The sequence below is a fragment of the Danio rerio genome, chromosome 19, assembly GCF_049306965.1.
Source record: "Danio rerio strain Tuebingen ecotype United States chromosome 19, GRCz12tu, whole genome shotgun sequence".
In the NCBI taxonomy this organism is placed as follows: domain Eukaryota; kingdom Metazoa; phylum Chordata; class Actinopteri; order Cypriniformes; family Danionidae; genus Danio; species Danio rerio.
In genome coordinates, this window is record NC_133194.1 from 38,267,731 (window position 1) to 38,286,278 (window position 18,548).

An 18,548-nucleotide genomic window follows, 5' to 3' on the forward strand; every position below is an offset into this window, starting at 1 on the left:
ATGTGCACAAGTAATCCTCTTATATGTCTGATGTGGTCCAAACACAGTGAATTATGTTTGATCAAATAAAAGATCCATACTGAAATATGTAAACAATGATCGCTCCCTGTGGCTTGTACAGCACCTCTCATCAGTTGGAATACAATAACTTTTGCATAGATTATGGTAGAGAAATTTTTATTTTTTCCTATGATTACAAACATATGCAGGAACCACCAAAATTAATTACAGCACGCTAGACCACACAGTACCTAAAAGGTGCACTTTCAAATTTGAGTTCATAAAAAAAAAATACAAAAAGAACCTCTTTTTTTTTAGGTGTTTATTATAACACAGACAACAAATACAGTTATTTTAAACACTTTCAATAGTGTTTTATGAAAATTCAAAGGGTTTTCTTTAAAATGATACCAAATTTTTGCATTTACACCTTTGCACATGGATTTGGGAAGCTTTTAAATTTGGGTAGGCAAAATCCAGGCGGAAATCCCAAAATAGCAGCAGAGTTTTACTGGCTAAACAGCACTCACTGGGTCCTAGTGCCTGTTTTTATTATTCATTAAATGTATTCAGGATTAAATGTATTAAGGAGCTGCTGTTTTAACACATATAAAAATAAACTAAATATCCTAAGTGTTAGTTTTATGTAGGAACAAAGCATCAATTTGGGTCATAAATCATAAGCCAAAATCATTTGAGCCTCCACTGGGTCAGTTGCATTTCTGTGTGGAGTTTGCATGTTCTCTCTGTGTTCGTGTGGGTTTCCTCCAGGTGCTCTGGTTTCCCCACTGTCCAAAGATATGTGGTATAGGTGAATTGGGTAGGCTAAATGTGTGTATGAATCCCAGTGATGGGTTGCAGCTGGAAGGGCATCTGCTGTGTAAAACATATGGTGTATGAGTTGGCGGTTCATTCCGCTGTGGTGACCCCAGATTAATAAAGGGATGCCTAAAAATAATACGCCGAAAAGAAGATGAACGAATAAAATAGAATTTTGGTCATTACTGTATGTCCACTCTAGTCACCTCTCTGTCATTTTAGAATTAGAAATGGAGTTTTTGCTCAGCTTGATTTTTTTTTTTTTTGGAAAGAAATATTATCAGACACACCAACACAATCTCACGGCAATTCCTAACTTTTTCATTTAGTGGCTAATTCGTATGAATTCGTACGATCTAATTCATACAATTTAGTACGATTTGCTTATCCCCCAATGACGGTTGGGGATAGGGGTGGGGTTAGGTGCCACGCCTCCTTTTTAAAATCGTATCATTTCGTACGACTGAAATCGTACGAATTCGTACGAATTAGCCACTAAACTGGCAAAACGTAAAATACTTACGTTTTCTTGTGAGATCAGGCTGGACACACACACACACACACAAGTTTTTAAGAAACAAGTCTGATATTGTTCACACTAGTTCTCTCAAACCCCCATATATAACCTAAATAAAGCTGAGGGCTTTTTATGTTTTCGTTGTCTTGTGAGCATTACAAGTATATTAAATGGCCTGCTGTATGCTTATTGACGTGTCTCATGTCATGTTTACAGCTGGAGAGCTACATTCAGGAGAATGTGCGATCAGAGATGGAGCGTAATGTCATTCACACCCAGACAGCCACCATGCTGGAGATCGGAACCAATCTTCTAAGCCAATCAGCGGAAAACACGCGCAAACTGACAGATGTGGAGACGCAGGTGAGGCTGATCAAATGAGACTGGCAGCATTCAGACAAACAAACGCCACCCGAGCTTCAGGCTTCAGTGCCTTTTTTCTCTAATTGCTTAAATCACATTTTGAAGACAAGCTGGCATGAAAAGTGTGCATCTCTCTGGTTATTATTCGTCCAAATTTCTCTTTTATAAGATGCGGAATGCCTAATATTTTGAATTGGAGACTCATAATCAAATTTAATTATTGACGGTCAATGGATGAGAGTTTTCAACGTTCATAAAATTGGGCTTTAGTGCATCCCTCAAAGCATTTTTGAATAGAGTGTTTTCTCTCATCTGAATTCCTGGCCAACAGAAGCAAGGTTAAGTGGCCATGCAGACTAGAGTAGTGTTGGAAAAGAATCAGAGAGACTGAAAATAGCCCAACTAAAACAGCCATGGTGTTTATCCTCTCAAAGAGTGATTGTTTCACACCGCTGTGTTTTTGCCTTCATTTCTGTGCAGTCAGCAGTTCATTGAACATCATAGTGCCGCCTGAAAAAATATTAGCTTTATTATTTTACAGTATGTTTGCTGCGTTTGAGCTGCTTGGAAAAACATGTGCTGTAGGTGTTTGAAGGAATGGACATGATGGGATAATCACTCCTGGTGTGCGACTTTTTTTTGGAGAGTTTTGATCTCTTGATTATGGCTTTTAAAAACTGTTCACTCAGAAATGATTCTTCTGTTATTATGTTTAACCTCTCTTTAGTCGTTCCAAATCTAAAACTTTCTTCCATGGAGCACAAAAGGAGAAATTGTAAAGAGTTTTTTTTCCTTTCAGTTACAAAAAATGGAAACAGTCTGATTTGTGAAGATTTTTTTGGAGCTGAATTGTTGGCATGACTTTTCTGACATAGGGTGTTGTGGTGTTTCCAAAAATGTCTATGGGGGTTTGGATGCAAGAATTGATTTTTTATTTTATATTGTATGTTATAATGGACAACAGCCAATAGGACATCTGGGATGCTTCACAATGTCCCCATAGGAAGACTAGCATGTTTTATAAAACAGAAATAAAAAATAACACTGACTGCCAGACAAATATATTGTGTAGTTTGAACTCTTTTGTGACTTTTGTGATATTTTAAAGTGCTTTTGAGGCATTTTGGAACTTTGGGAGAATCTGTGAACATTCTTTCTAGTTGAGTCTTTAATGCATCAAATGATTTGTTTGGAGCAGTTTACAGCTAGGTGAAAGGGCAAGATTATCATTAAATCCATAAATTGGTCAATGGGGACATGTCTAGTTTTGGTGTCTGCTTTAAACTGAACTTACAAAGTGGTTTTATGTAAGCATATTAAATGTAAGTGAAATGTTTCAAATAACTGTAAAAAATGACCTGTACTTGTTCAAATATATATATATAAAATTATATGTAATCTTATGAAATTGTAATATATTTTATTGTGTGCGTGTGCTGTCCTTTACTGACAGCCGCGTGTGTGGATTTTGTCACAAAATGCGCGAAAAGTCCTACATGACGGGAATAGCTTGATTGCGGTGTTTACTTCAATAATGCCACTAATGCATACTCCACATCCTAATTCCAGTTCTGTTGAGTTAAATTATGATTTAAGTCGAATTAAGGTAATCACTGTTTACATGGTAGACTCTTAATCAGAGTATTGTCTTAATCAAAGTGAAATCGTATTGCAGGATTTTTGCCAATGTAAACATACTCAATGTTCGATTCAACCACACCATCAGGGCTCTGCGAACTTGGCTTTGCGAAGCAGCATTTTCTTTATGTACATACATCAAAAGCAAGTATGCTATGACTCACACTTATTGACAGTAGAAGATGATTTACGGTTAGTCATGTCAGGAATCTGACCACAGATTAACATGTTGTCCTCACAGAAAAAGGCTCAGCTATCACACTGAATCACGTAAGCTATATAATTATGTTTCAATGTAATTAATTCTACGCACTTTAAACGCAGCAAGTAATATGTGAATGATGTTTGCGCATGCATTTAGTTTCGGCCCGAGGGAGGGGTGCCAGGGTGGAGAGCGAGAGAAACTGGACCAACTTGGGATGGCGTGTGTCCTAAAAGTTTGAAAACCTAAGCTCTAAATCATATAGTAAAAGCTTATGATTGTCCTTCTTTTAACAAAACATAAAAAATAAAGCACTTAATAAACACTTTGTTTAATGTTTTCATGGTTGTAGATTCCTTTGGTCCCACTTTATATTAAGTGGCCTTAACTAATATGTACTTACACAAGAACTAATAGTTTGTTACAATGTACTTCTTGTGTAAATACATGTATTTACTGTATACTTATGCTTGATTAAATACATGTATGTAATTACATCTGTAATAAACTTTTGTAATTACATTTGTAAATACACTGTTGTATTATACCTACCCATACCACCAAACCTGTCCATAACCCAACCTCTATCCCAACTAAAAAGCACCACAAGTGTTCTTAAATACATTATAAACACAGAAGTACATTGTATTTATTTTTTGCCGCAAGTACATAGTAGTTAAGGACACTTAATATAAAGTGGGACCATTCCTTTTTATTTCTCACACAAAATTATATGACTGACAATAGTTCACAAGTCTTAAAAACATTTTCAAGACATCCTCTTTGAAGCCTGAGAGCTCCAGTCCACATACAATGTAACTATATGCAAAAGACTTTGGATTATTCCTTTTTATGTGTTCTGTGAAATTTGGATTTGGATTTGGAAGAACATAAAGGTATCGGCAGAATTTCCATTCTTGTGCGAACCTTGATTAAAACTCATTTACATTCTGTATTCATTTCCAACAGTGCCACTTCAGGATAAAGTAAGCAAACATAATAAAGAATGGAAACATCTGGCATTACCTTAAGCATCGAAATCTTGTCTTCAAACCTAAGTCTTTACATTTGCATTCTGGCAAAGATGAAAACCATAGTAGTTGGATGAGAAACACACTATAATTCTCCCATGTCTTTAATTTTTTTTTTAAAGGCGATCTCTGTTTCCGCTTGTCTGCCATATGGGCCTGTTTGCAGGTGCTGAACCAAACCAGTCGTCTGGAGATCCAGCTGCTGGAGTACTCTCTGAGCACAAACCGGCTGGAGAAGCAGCTCTTAGAGCAAACTCAGGAGGTCTCCCGTCTCAATGATAAAAACAGGTGAGTCTCCTGGAAATGTGCAGCTTCTCAGTCACACCCGCGTGAACATGAGCGCTCTCCGAAGCTATTACAAATGCAAAAGCGCATTCATGCATATTTTTGGCATATTTTTACAGGATACAAAGGCAAAATGGCTTTCAACATGCAAATGACCTGTGCTGTTATACCCCTAAAGTTGCTCATGCATAAAACGCTCTGTTCAAATATGAGAAAATGTTTATGTGCTAGATCCACATGTTATGCAATAACTGCTATGAATACTAATTACATAGTGTGACTATTTTTCTTCGGGACCATTTGTGACACTGAAACAAAAAACAGTCATGATCAGAATCAGATCCTAATCAGAAAGAGCTTTATTGCAAGGTATGTTCACATATATGAGGAATGTGTTTTCGTGACAGCTTCCACAGAATTACAGAGACAGGACAAAAAAAAAAAACGATAATAAAAATATTTAAAAATAGAAGTAAGTAGACATGGCAACCGTGATCAAGGTATACCGCGGTTTGAAAAAGTCAAGGTTTTAAAACCATAAAAATGTTCTGCTGTACCGTTCCTAAGGTATGAGTATGATATTTTTATTGCAGTATCTCCAGCAGAAAAAATATCCAAAGATGCCATTTTAAATTGTAAATAAATCAGTGTTTTTGAAACAAACTAAGACAGCAGAAGTCAATAATTCATTTGAATTATTTAGCCTGACATGTTTACTGCTCCAAAATATTTTGATTGTTTCCCAAATTAAAATATAATGTGTTCGAAGGGAAAAAAAAAGGTTTTGGTTTTACCCAGAATTTATTTTAGAGCAGTTATCACAATACGATACAGTGAAACCGTGATATTTATATCCTAGGTTATCATACCATCAGAATCTTATACCAGCCCATGCCTAGAAGTAAGTAATGAATGCAAATATACACATTGACAAGTGTATGTACAGGTATATTATTATACACAATGCTGTATGTACAGCTGTTATGTGCAAATTGGCAAAGTATGTTGTTAAATAAGTGTATATGTGTATAAAAAGGTGTGACGTTTGTTTCACAATTAGTATCATCAAGTGTTCATGAGATGGAGATGTTTCTGTGTTGGGCTGTTCTGGTGCACAGTGCTCTGTAGCCTCGAACAGAAGGTAAAAGTTGAAAGAGGCAGTGTTCTGGGTGTGATCAAAATTAAATTTTGATATATTTACAGTTGGGAATTTACAAAATATCCTAATCGAACATTATTTATACTTAACATTTAATAATATTTGGCATAAAAATCTATATTTGAGTCATATAATATATATTTGGCTATCGCCACATATCAATGCAACATAAGATTGGTTTTGAGGTCCAGGGTCACATTTGATATTTGAGAGTCAAATCTATTATTATTATTAATTGCATGGTAAGAAATGGCGGCACAGTGACTCGGTGGTTAGCAATGTCGCCTCATGGCAAGAAGGTCGCTGACTGGTCCCGACTGGTCCAGTTGGCATTTTTGTATGGAGTTTACATGTTCTCCCTGTGTTGACGTGGGTTTTCTCCGGGTGCTCCCGTTTCCCCTACAGTCCAAAGACGTGTGCTATAGGTGAATTGAATATGTGTGAATGCGAGTGTGTATGGGTGTTTCCCAGTACTGGGTTGTAGCAGGAAGGACATCCGCTGTGTAAAACATATGCGGGACTAGTTGGTGGTTCATTCCGCTGTGGCGACCCCACATTAGTAAAGGGACTAATCCGAAGGAAAATGAATAAGAAATTCCAACGACAAAAAATTCAAGACATTCAAAAAAATTGTCATAATTTTCTCACACTTGTGTTGTGCAAAAATAGATGTGTTTAAAAATCTAAGATGTCTTTCTTCTGCAGAACACAAAAGAAGAATGTCAGTGAACAAACTCTTGGTAACCAAACAGTTCCCATTGACTTCTATTGTATTTTTGTCCATACAACAGAAGTAACTAGGAAACATTAATTCATTCATTTTCCTTCAGCTTAGTCCCTTTGTTCATCTGGGGTCGCCACAGCAGAATGAACCGCTAACTCATCCAGCATTTGTTTTACACAGCGGATGCCCTTCCAGCTGCAACCCAGTAATGGAAAACATCCATACACACATATACACTGTTACACATATACAACGCTATGTTTTTGGACTGTGGGGGAAACCGAAGCACCCGAAGAAAAAACACACAAACACAAGGAGAACATGCAAAGTCCACATAGAAATGCCAACTGACCCAGCCAGGACTCCAACTAGCAACCTTCTTGCTGTGAGGTGACAGTGCTAACCACTGAGCCATCATGTTGCCCTAACTGGGAACCAGAACTTTTTAATAACATTCTACAATTACCATTTTTTTCGTTCTAGTTTGGAATACAGGTTGAGAAAATGATCATATTTTCATTTTAGGTGAACTATCCCTTTAATATCAGGCATAATCTGGCCCGAAATTAATTTTCCCTGTTTATTCCAGTTTTCATATACTGAAAAATATGCAATAAACCACATTTCATTTCTCTTTTATGACTTTATAATTGCATTGAAATAAACAATGATGCAAGAACCTTTGACACACAAAAAAATTGCATTTTGTTAAATTGACTGTCAAGCACCAGTAATAAAGGAAATGCATTTTCATCCCTCTTGGTCTTCGGGGAAGTAAAGCTCAAGTAATTATGCATCTTTCTGGAAAGCCAAATTAAAATATACAAGCTTTGTGTGGAAACTTAAACTTTCTATCTGAAAAAGGGAGAGTGTTACCTGTTCAGGACTACAATACCGTTGAAGTTTTTGTGATGAATTCGTAGCTTAAAGGGATGGTTCTCCCAAAATTAAACAACTGTCATTATTTACTCCCCCTTCACTTGTTACAAACTTGTTTGAGTTTCTTTATTCTGTTGAGGACAAAATAAGCTTTTTTGAAAAATGTCGGAAACCTATAACCATTGACAGCATCATAGGCTCATTCTGAAAACGTCCCTCTATATATACATTTTTGGAGATCGCGAAATATTTAGCCAGGGCTATGTGTTGCTGCATTTTGACTAAATGGTGCAGGGCGTCATGACGCTGGTCCTTCTCAAGTTTACTAGCTGTCTGCTTACCTCCATATAGAGGGCTTTCTGGCTGTTACCAGTTTGTCCAGTGTCTTACCATGTATGCCAACGTACTTGTGACATAGAGAGGAGTTCACCATGACGACAGAAGTGAAGCAAAAGGTAGAGCTAAAAATTGTTACTTAATACACACGTCATGTTAAGTCAGCCAATCAGGGAGGCCAATCACTTGTATGTATACACTGGAAAAGAGAAACAAGGAAGAGAAGTGACTCCCAAACAGGGCAACTTTAAAACACTTTAAAAGCTTGAAACCTTAAACTTTCGAACTCTGAAATTCAACACGCTTGAACTGTTTGACCGATTTGTTTTTTTGTACTACTGATTAGACTCAGGACTACCTTTGAAAAAAAAGGATTTCTTTTTTTGAGAAAAAAAAATAGTGTTACAGGAAGTTTCATTGTAAGATATCTGAACTGATTGTGAATATCTTGTTTGGTATCTGTTGTACTTTGTTATTTTTGTTATGCCTAGTGGTTACATCGCAGAACACCAACTCAAGAGACGTGGGTTTGGATCCCACCTCTGCAAAGATCTTTTCTTTTGCTTTATTTTTTTTCTTAATTATTTAAACAAATAAATGACTAATTCTGAACTGTACACCGCTATTGTTACATAGGTCAATCAGTGCTTTTGAAAACACTATTGGTTGGGTTAAGGGAAGGAGGAGGGTGTGTCAGTTGATCGGTCGGTCAGTCAGTTGGTCAGTTGACAGCGGCCTCTAGCTGTTTTATGTGAGAAGAGCAGCGTCAATGGCACTCTGGAGAGAAATTTGATACCTGAAAAAGCATACACCGTGGCCGTTGGCAGATTCTTGAAAAACAAAAACTGTAAAAAAATAAATAAATAATAAATAAAAAATTCCTGAGACGTGTTTGGCACTCTCTAGAAATATATGGCTTTCAGAATGAGCCTGGGTTGGTTGACTTCCATAGTATTTGTTTTCCTACTATGGAAGTCAATTAAAGTCAATAAAGTTTTGAGTATATTTAAATTTTTGGTGAACTACTGTATCACGCAACAAAGTTCTCATTGTTCTTATTGTCGTAATGCATAATCACAACATAGGCTCATTCTGAAAACGTACCCCTATATGGCTGCATTTTGTCTTTAAAACGAATGCTATGGGGCAGTATGACACCATTCCTTTTTTGCGCTTACCACCTGACTGTTTACCTTTTAAATTTTTTTTTATTGTGTTTTAACAATACAATCACATTAACCATAACAATTGATTGCATCAAGTACAATAATAAACAAGGAAAAAAAATAATAAAATAAGATAACTATGAAATTAAATAACATTTACTGTACAAAGTCCTTATAAAATTTCAGTTTTTACACTTTTTTTTTTGCTGTAAACATTTTGTAAAGTAGTAATTAAACAATTTAAGTCACAAAAAAAAATTGGCAAGTTAGGTAATGATGAAGAAAATGTGCATTTGTAAATATAATATTTACCCAATTAAACAAATTAATAGCCTATAAATTCTGTTATGTTTGTCATAAGAAAAGTAACAAATTATATGACACATAGAAAAATCAATGTTAAACTTACAATTTGATGTAAAAAAGATGGATAAATCAGACCAAAACACTTTAACGTGGGCATTTGACAAAAAGATGATCAATCGATTCAATTCTTGAGTTACAGGAGACACAATTTGAATTAGGATTACCAAATTTAGATACAATCTTATTTGTGGGGTAGAAATTGTGAGCTGACCGCAAATCTTTGTATGGACGGCGTCAAGCTGTTACCAGTTTGTCAGGTTAGCTCATCATATACGTCAGTGGACTTGAGATACAGAGTTGAACATGACTACAGGGTTTAAGTCTGTCAAAAAACGGGTAAGACAAAACAAAAGTCAAAAAATTAAATATACAAGTAAATAACAGTGAGAATGTGGTAAAATCTGAAAACGTGGTAAAAATCAGACGAGGGCTTTTATTTTTCTGGATTGCTTTTTAAAGAGTGTTGGGAGGTGGGTGGGGGAGTCAATTGTTGCTTTTGAAAACAATATTGGTTGGGTTTAGGAAAAGAGGAGGGTGGGTCAATGGATCGGTCAGTCAGTCAGTCGACAGCGGTCTCTGGTGGATTTACGCAAGAACAGCAGGCGCGAATGGCACTCGTGAGAGAAATATGAGATCTCAAAAAGTATATACAGCGGCCTCTAGTCAGTTTGCAAAGCTTGCAAAAAAAAAAAAAAACTTACAAGGACGTATTTGGCGATGTCCAGAAATGTATAGAGAGGTACATTTTCAGAATGAGCCTGAGTTGCATACTCAAGTGCAGATATATTTGAAAGAATGCATGCTAGAAAAGAGATTTAGCGCATGCTTCTCTCAACTCGCTGAAAGTAGCTTGTTCAATCTGTGTGGGTGGATTGTTTCAATAAAAAACTGCTGCAAAGTCATTAGTTGGACTCATAAAGATCAGGCCCGTGGGATTTATTGTCTTTATTTGGAGCTTGGTAAGATGCCAGCTCACACAGCCTGTCAGTGTTGTTGATTTTGATTTTGATGGAGAAGGCCAGGCAACAACCCCATCTGCGAATGGCACTGGGATCCAGGTGTTTACAGGTTTACCAGCCTCTCAGACGTGTTGTGATGTGGAATACGAGAGGCCTGTTCAAGGGTTCATCTGTGCTGAGAGCCACGTAAACCATCAAAGAGCTGTTTAATGACAGAGCGAAGTGAAAAAGCAGATTTGATATGTTTAGGAAGACTAAGTATTTTTATGTTTAAAACTACACTGTAAATAAATTCCATAAATGAATAGTTTTATGCATTTTGTGAGCGGGGTGGTGGCGCAGTGGGTAGCACTGTCTCCTCAAAGGAAGAAGGTTGCTAGTCCGAGCCTCGGCTGGGTCAGTTGGCATTTCTGTGTGGGGTTTGGATGTTCTCGTGGGCTTCCTCTGGGTGCTTCGGTTTCCCCCACAGTCCAAAGACATGCACTATAGGTGAACTGGGTAAGCTAATTGTCCATACTGTATGTGTGTGAATGAGAGTGTATGGGTGATTCCCAGTCATGGGTTGCAACTGGAAGGGTATCCGCTGTGTAAAACATATTCTGGACAAGTTGGCATTGTAGTTGGTATTGTAAATTAAGTTATACAAAAAAACAGGTAATACTCCGCTGGTATTTTTTAGTCTGTTACTTAAGGGTGCAGTATGTAAATTTGACACCTTGTGGTTGAACTAGGTATTGCATTCCTGGATCAAAACAAACGCAAGCGCAGGTTGCCAGATTTAGGACCAACAGGAGGGAGCATGACGATCGAGCCTAAAGGCTGATTTAAATCGTGTTCTATATAAAAGCAACAGCATACAATAGAAGGAATATTCTCCATATTAAAAGAAGTTGTTGTTTTAACCAACACCTGAAATGGTAACACTTTACAATAAGGTTCATTAGTTAATGCATTTACTAACATGAACTAATCATGAACAACACTTTTACAGCATTTATTGATCATAATTGAACATTTACTAATGCATTATGAACATCTTAGTCCATGCTTGTTAACATTAGTTAATACACCATGAGTTAACATGAACTAACAATAAACAACTGTATTTTCATTAACTAACGTTAACTAACATGAACAATTACAGTAGTAAATGTATTGTTTATTGTTTGTTCATGTTAGTAAATGCATTAATTAACATTAACTAATGAACCTTATTGTAAAGTGTGACCCCTGGAATTTATATTTTAGAAATGGAAAATATTTCTTGCAGCTGAACAACAGAAAATAATATATAACCAGGAGTTTTGTTTTAAATACATAACTATTGATATGATTTCTCTGTCTGATAAATGAGAATCTTGCTGTAATTGAATGTGTTCAATAAATTGAATCAAAAACCAATTAGACTGACCCAAAACATTGAGTAAAATATTATGTAAAATGTTTGTAACTACTTGACTACAGGCCATTATAACTAATATTTTGATCCAAAGTCCTGGTAATTGTTTAAAAACAGTATAACATTCTTTGTCAGGCTTTACAGCGTTAAGTGACTCAAACATTATGACTAAAGTTACAGTATGAGGATTTTGTCTGAAGGTTACGTCAATGCACCATTGATGTAACCTTCAGACAAAATCCTCATAACTAATGCTTAGACTGTCTGGAACATGCAAGTACAGACAAGTGAGTGACACAAACAGTAAAAAGAAAGTGCTTTTCAACTGTTACATCAGCAATCCGGTTATCTAAAATGTTGAGCTCATAAAAATAACAGTACATATCCGTATTTCATTTTATGCCTCCTAATTACAGAAAATATGGAAAATATGTGCACACATTGAATTTGGCTGTCAAATTTTTCTATTTATATTCAGGTGATCCCATGTGGCCTCTGTAATATTCCAATCCGGGCTCATTGTGGAAACGTAGCCCCGCGGACGTTTCTGCGGACCGCGATTTATGTCCCGGGAGGTACGTATTGGAGCGTTTTGTTTTCGTGGATCCGCTAGAGGCCGCATGGCGCCCACGCCGTTCTTGAGCGAAAAGCCGCCGGATCGAAAAAAAACAAAAACAAACCAAAAGCCCTGGTCTTTGATTTCGACAGCGTTTTCGGATCCCACCGCGTTCTCGCCCTTATTTTTCGGATTCCGTTTTTCGTCTTACCTGATTTCCGGAACCTGCTGTTCCCCGGACTCAATCCCGGTCGTCGTCCACCGCGGCCGGCTCCGGCTCCTCCTCCGGGGCCTCCGCTCCGCCGACACAACGCTGTGAGCTAGGCGGACAAACTGATTGCGTCGGGAAAGCCCTCCACTCGGAGGCGAGCCGTCGGCCGGCGAGCGCGAAGAGGAGGGGCGGAGTGGCGCCACACCGCCCCGCAGCGTTCGCTCGAAAAAAACCAAACGCGGCCTTTACGAACCTCCGGCCACGTAAATCGCGGTCTCCAGAAACGTCCGCGGGGCTACGTTTCCAGAATGAGCTTGGGTTGTAATATTCAGTTCTTGACTCCATGGAGGCCACTTCATGACCGGCAGTCTTTCGTTAGCTGTTTTTTTTCTTCCAGATATGATTTAATAAGATTATCAGCGTGTATAGGATTATTATCATATTGAAAAATAAAACCATTAACAATATGTTTTTTATTTTATTTATTTTTTATAAGGAATGGGGTAATGGATTACAACTTGTCTGTACTTTTTAGAATTGAACATTCACAATGCCACTAATATTGCCAAAACTACTGGCAAAAAACAGCTCCAAACCTGTTTCTCATTCTTCCATCTAATTCTGCCACATTTTCAGTCTTAGAGTGCCCCTATTATGGATAATAAAAAGTTCATATTTTGGTTTGGGAAAACAGGTTGACATGCACACAAAGTTAAAAAGCGCTTTGATTGTTTTATAATAAGTGCTTATAACAATTTTTTTACTGTACATTTACATGGTCCTCTTTTGCTCTCTGTGATGACCCAGTTAGTTGTGATTAGTCTACTGTATACAGCACATTAAAAAGGGAACGCCCATTTGCATTATTATGGCTTATTAAGGGTTGAAGATTTTATACTGACAACAAAACTAAAATTTTTACCAGTCTGACAAGGCAGCATTCTTCAGTAAAATATACAAAACCGTTAAATAACAACCATTTCTTTGAATCCCATTCTTAACACATTAAGTTTACGGTACTGTAGCAGTCATCAGTAAAACAATGGGTACACAAGGTTAAAAGAATTTTAGATTTTTCCCTTTTTTCAACTTGATGTTAACCCAGGACTGCTTGCACAGCAAAATGGGAAAGCTTTCTTTGCTAATATTTAATGTTGAAATCCACCTGAAACAGCTTGGAATCAATTTTGAAATCCACTTGTTTTAAACTCATAGTAAACGCTTTCTTATGAGAGACAGTAACTTTATACTCGGTGCATTTTCAAACTTTACAGAATGTTTTCATTCATTTAGAGATGTGTCACACACTACATGAAAGGTCATTTAAAAAAAAATCCATAATTGGGGTACTTTAAATGATGATTCCAACTCTAACCATGTTCTCTTTGTATATAACATACTGTACACTCTCTGAAACAAAGGTACAAAATCTGTTATTTTAAAAAAAAACATTTAAAATATTTAGAATGTCTGGCTAAATTATTAAAATAAGTCATTGACTTCTGTTCTCATCATTAGTTTCAAATATACAGATTTCTTTACACCTTGAAAATGCATCTTTGGATATATTAGTGATGTGCGATTCTATCCGATCCGATGCCAAGTAAAATAAAGGCGAGTATCGGCGATACAAATCAGATACCGATAATTTATGTTATGCTGAATATGAGACATATTACGAGTTATTTTTGTATATTGCATATTGATGAAAAAATTTGCATACAAAAATAGAGCAAACTTGCATATTATTGAAAGTATCTGAGCATGTATATCTTTAAACGCCAGCCTGAACATCTTAATATAAAACAATAAACATTCACACCTATTAAATTAGTGACATGTTAATACAGTCCCCTTAAAGATTTGTAACTTTTTCTTTTGTTTTATCATTGTCACAAAAACTCAAGCCCCAAAAAAACAGCCACGTTGCCACATTTTCACCCTCTGTACATGGAGAGTGCCTGCCTGCTGCACCTTTGCCTTTCCTCCTCTTCTGACCACCTAGTCATGACGTAGTCATATTTTGTCTTGTGATTTATATGTAGGTGTTTGATTGGGTCTGTGGTTTTACCACAGTACCTCACTGTTTTGTTACATGTGTCACAAACCACATTGTTTGAGTTTATGGAAGTGAAGTAGCTCCACACAGGGGCGCAACTACACATATACTGAGAGGTATGCGGGTTCAAGTTTTGTAACTAAAATAAAATAGTTTTGAACAAAAAAAGTTACCAAAAGGCCTGATGTATCAATATGACACATAATAAATTGATAAAAACATGTATATTGTATAAAATGGATTTTGATAGAAGGATTAAAAACATTTCAGTTCCAAAAAATGTTATTGTGTTGATTTTGAATTAAAATGTGTGTGCCAACGTATGCAACTCATGGTATAATTTTTTATTTATTAAAATACAATATTATACTCATACAAAATGCAAAAAAAAAAAAAAAAACATTTTTAACAAAACATATTTATTTATTTATATTTTTTATTTGAAACTTTTAGTAAGGATAATTTCAAAAATAGTTTTGGCACAATGGCGCCCCCCCATGTGTGGCGCCCCTATGCGCCGCATATACTGCATACCCCCTTTTTGCGCCACTGGCTCCACACATAACTTCGCTCGGACTGAGTGGCTAGCTAGCGTGTGCTGCAGTTGTACAATGCCATATTACGCACATGACTTGGCAGGCGGAAGAACAAGTAGTTCCGACTAAGTTGGCATTATTCAGATAAACTAGAGTAATCGTGGTTACTTTTCACTGTATTTCTATTTCCAAAAAAACTATATATTTGCTCCAAATTACTGAAATATCAATATTTCGATTAGATAATCAATTCTAGAACATACAAAGCTGGTGTCAAAGATAACAATATTTTAGTATCGATCCGCACATCACTTATCATTATTTTCTTTGGATATAAACTAAGCCACTGCACTGTTCAGGTCTACAGCAGGCTTGGATATTGCTATGCTATATTTCTTTTTCAAATGTTTCCTGAATCTAGGGTAGACCTGTAGCTTTTGATGTGGGGGCTCCTTTTCTACTGAAAATACTGTTACCCTAAAAAAATGTTGCAAAAAAAAAAAAACACATAAAAAAGCCACTTACAAATACTAAACGAACGGTATAACAGAAAATTTTAGATTTTTCCAAACCCCGGTTATCGCCAAATACCTATATGTCATTAAATAATCACTAAAACAACAAATGTAACAATGGCCAAAACATCTGCACAGTACTGTACATGTAAACCAGTCTGTTTGTTTGTTTTCAGCTACATGGAACAGCGCTTTGCAGACATGGAGGCCAAGCACAGCCGAGAGCTTCAGGCCATCCAGCAGGAGAAGCAGCAGCTGCTGGAGCTTCTGGACAGACAGAATGAGTTGGTCAGTCTGCTGGAAGGAGAACTGGCCAGCTCCACTCGTAACAGCACACTGATCCAGCGACAGCAGGCCTCGCTCACTGACACTGTGCAGCAGCTGCTGGCTATGGTCACTCACTGTAACGGTCAGTGCCAATTACACATTATCAAAGGTTAAGTTGGATGTTACCTGCCTAAAGGAAACAAAAGGGTCTTCTGACCAGGGCAGATTCTCAAAAGATAGATCACGCATAAATTAAATCTTTGTATTAATTTAATCAACAGGATGAAGGGGTGTAACGGTACATGTATTCATCCTGAACCATCATGGTATGAGGCTCATGGTTTGGTTCATGCACTTTTGACGAATAATCTGTCCAGATGAGGAGTCATTCACAAAGAAAGTAGTCTTTATGCCTTAAAAACGCCATTCCACAATGTTGCCGTTGTCATGCTAAATTCAACCCAGGTTCATTCTGATCACATACTCCTATCTACATTTTTGGAGAGAGCAAAATACGTCCCAGGAGCTAAGATTTTTTGTGCGCTTTTTTGTTTTTTTTTGTTTTTTGTGAATGCACCAGAGGCCACTGTGTATGCTTTTTTTAGATCTCAAAGTTCTCCTGCAAGTGCCATTCGCGCCTGCTGTTCTCACGTAAGTCCACCAGAGGCTGCTGTTGACTGACTGATTTACTGACTCACCAACCAACCGATCTCTCCACCCTCCAACTTCCCTAAACCCTAACCGACAGTTTTAAAAAGCTATCCAAAAAAAAAAAAAAAAAAGGCCTTGTCTGATTTTTACCACTTTTTTAGATTTTACCACATTCTCACCCTGTTATTTACTTGTTTATTTTATTTTTTGGCTTCTGTTTTTGTCTTACCTGCTTTCTGGAACCATTCTTCACCGAACTTGAATCCCATTGTTGTGGTCAACACAACTCTTAAGTCCACTGACATACATGTCGAGCTAATGGATGAACTGGCCACAGCGGGTAAGCCATCGACACAGAAGTAAGTGGTCAGCTGGTAAGGGCGAAAAGGAATGACGTCATACCTCCCCGTAACGTTCGTTTTAAAGAGGAAATGCAGCCATACGTAGCTCTGGCTACATAATTTGCTATCCCCAGAAATGTATATAGGGCTACGTTTTCAGAATGTTCCTATGTTGGCCAAATTGCTACCCCAAATTGTTCTGAAACTTACAGTATGACAAATGAACGCTGCCGTGGGTAAAAAGTTGAAATCATTTATTTTCACATAGCAGTGAGTAAATGAGTGCCTTCTCTATACACACACATCATACTGAAGAGTTGTTGTCCGCGGTACCTGCTGTTATGGATGGATACAGTGCTGCAATTTCATTAAAAGACATTTCAGTTTTGATGCTCTCTGAATCTTAAATTTAATACACAATTATTGTTCTTCTATTGTTTTCGGAGAGATCTGAGCTTAATCGTTGAAAGGTTCACTACTCGTTCATGAATTTTTTTTTAACTTAGTCCCTTTATTTATCTGGAGTCGCCACAGCGGAATGAACCGGCAACTTATCCAGCACACGCAGTGGATGCCCTTCCAGCCGCAACCCATCTCTGGGAAACATCCATACACACCCATTCCCTCTCATACACTACAGACAATTTAGTCTACCCAATTCACCTTTACCGCATGTCTTTAGACTGTGGGGGGAAACCGGAAAACCCGGAGGAAACCCAAGCGTACGCAAGTAGAACATGCAAACTCTGCACAGAAACGCCAACTGACCCAGCCAAGGCTCGAACCTGTGACCTTTTTGCTGTGAGGCGACAGAGCTACCTACTGTGCCACTGCTTCGCCCAGGTTTACTACTCTGTTTCCTAATTATAAAGTTTTATTTTTCCTTCAGTCATTTTTCTTCCTTAGTCCCTAATTTATTAGGGCTCGCCACAGTGTAATGAACCACCTTCATGTTGTACTTTTGCATCACAAGAGGCTCTTCAGTTCTGTAGCTGGTTGTGACAAAACACTTCTGCCTGTTCAAAATAAACAGAAATAGCTGTACTGGAGATTTGTTATTGTTCCTGTTGTACTGTCCCCGTACCGACCTATGACTCCAAAACCATGGCATGTACCGAACCATGACTCCAGTGTACCTTCACACCCCTACAAGGATGTGCAGTAGATGACTTTTGTTTTTCAGAAGAACATTAAATATGTTATTTGTTGAAACAGCTTACATCTACAGGCACGTTGAGGGTCATAAAAAATATACAGCAAAATAAAATGAATACCTCCTGATAATACATTGAGATCTTATGAAGTGAAACGTTAGGTCAGTGCAAAAAAATGAACATTATTTGGAATATTATTAAAAAATCTACAATCATGGCAAATCGTCTCAAACGCATTTAGTCACCAAGCACCTGTATGTTTTTTTATATATTTAAAAGTGCCGTTAGTCATGGACTTACAGTTTTATGAATCACTTTTCTTCTTCTTCTTCCTCCATCCAACCATCAATCAGTTTTGTGAAGTAAATCAATGTGTCAAAGTATACTTTTATTTCCTTATTTCATTAGCTTAAAA

General features: G+C 37.2%; 1 protein-coding gene across 2 annotated transcripts in view; it reads left to right on the forward strand.

Moving 5' to 3' along the window:
- angpt2b (angiopoietin 2b) overlaps positions 1-18,548 on the forward strand; it is a 53,095-nt gene that overhangs the window by 13,161 nt on the left and 21,386 nt on the right. For both annotated transcript variants that reach the window (XM_073930481.1, NM_131814.1), the window contains 3 exon segments: positions 1,553-1,699; positions 4,737-4,858; positions 15,897-16,129. In XM_073930481.1, the coding sequence (XP_073786582.1) occupies positions 1,553-1,699; positions 4,737-4,858; positions 15,897-16,129 (502 nt within the window).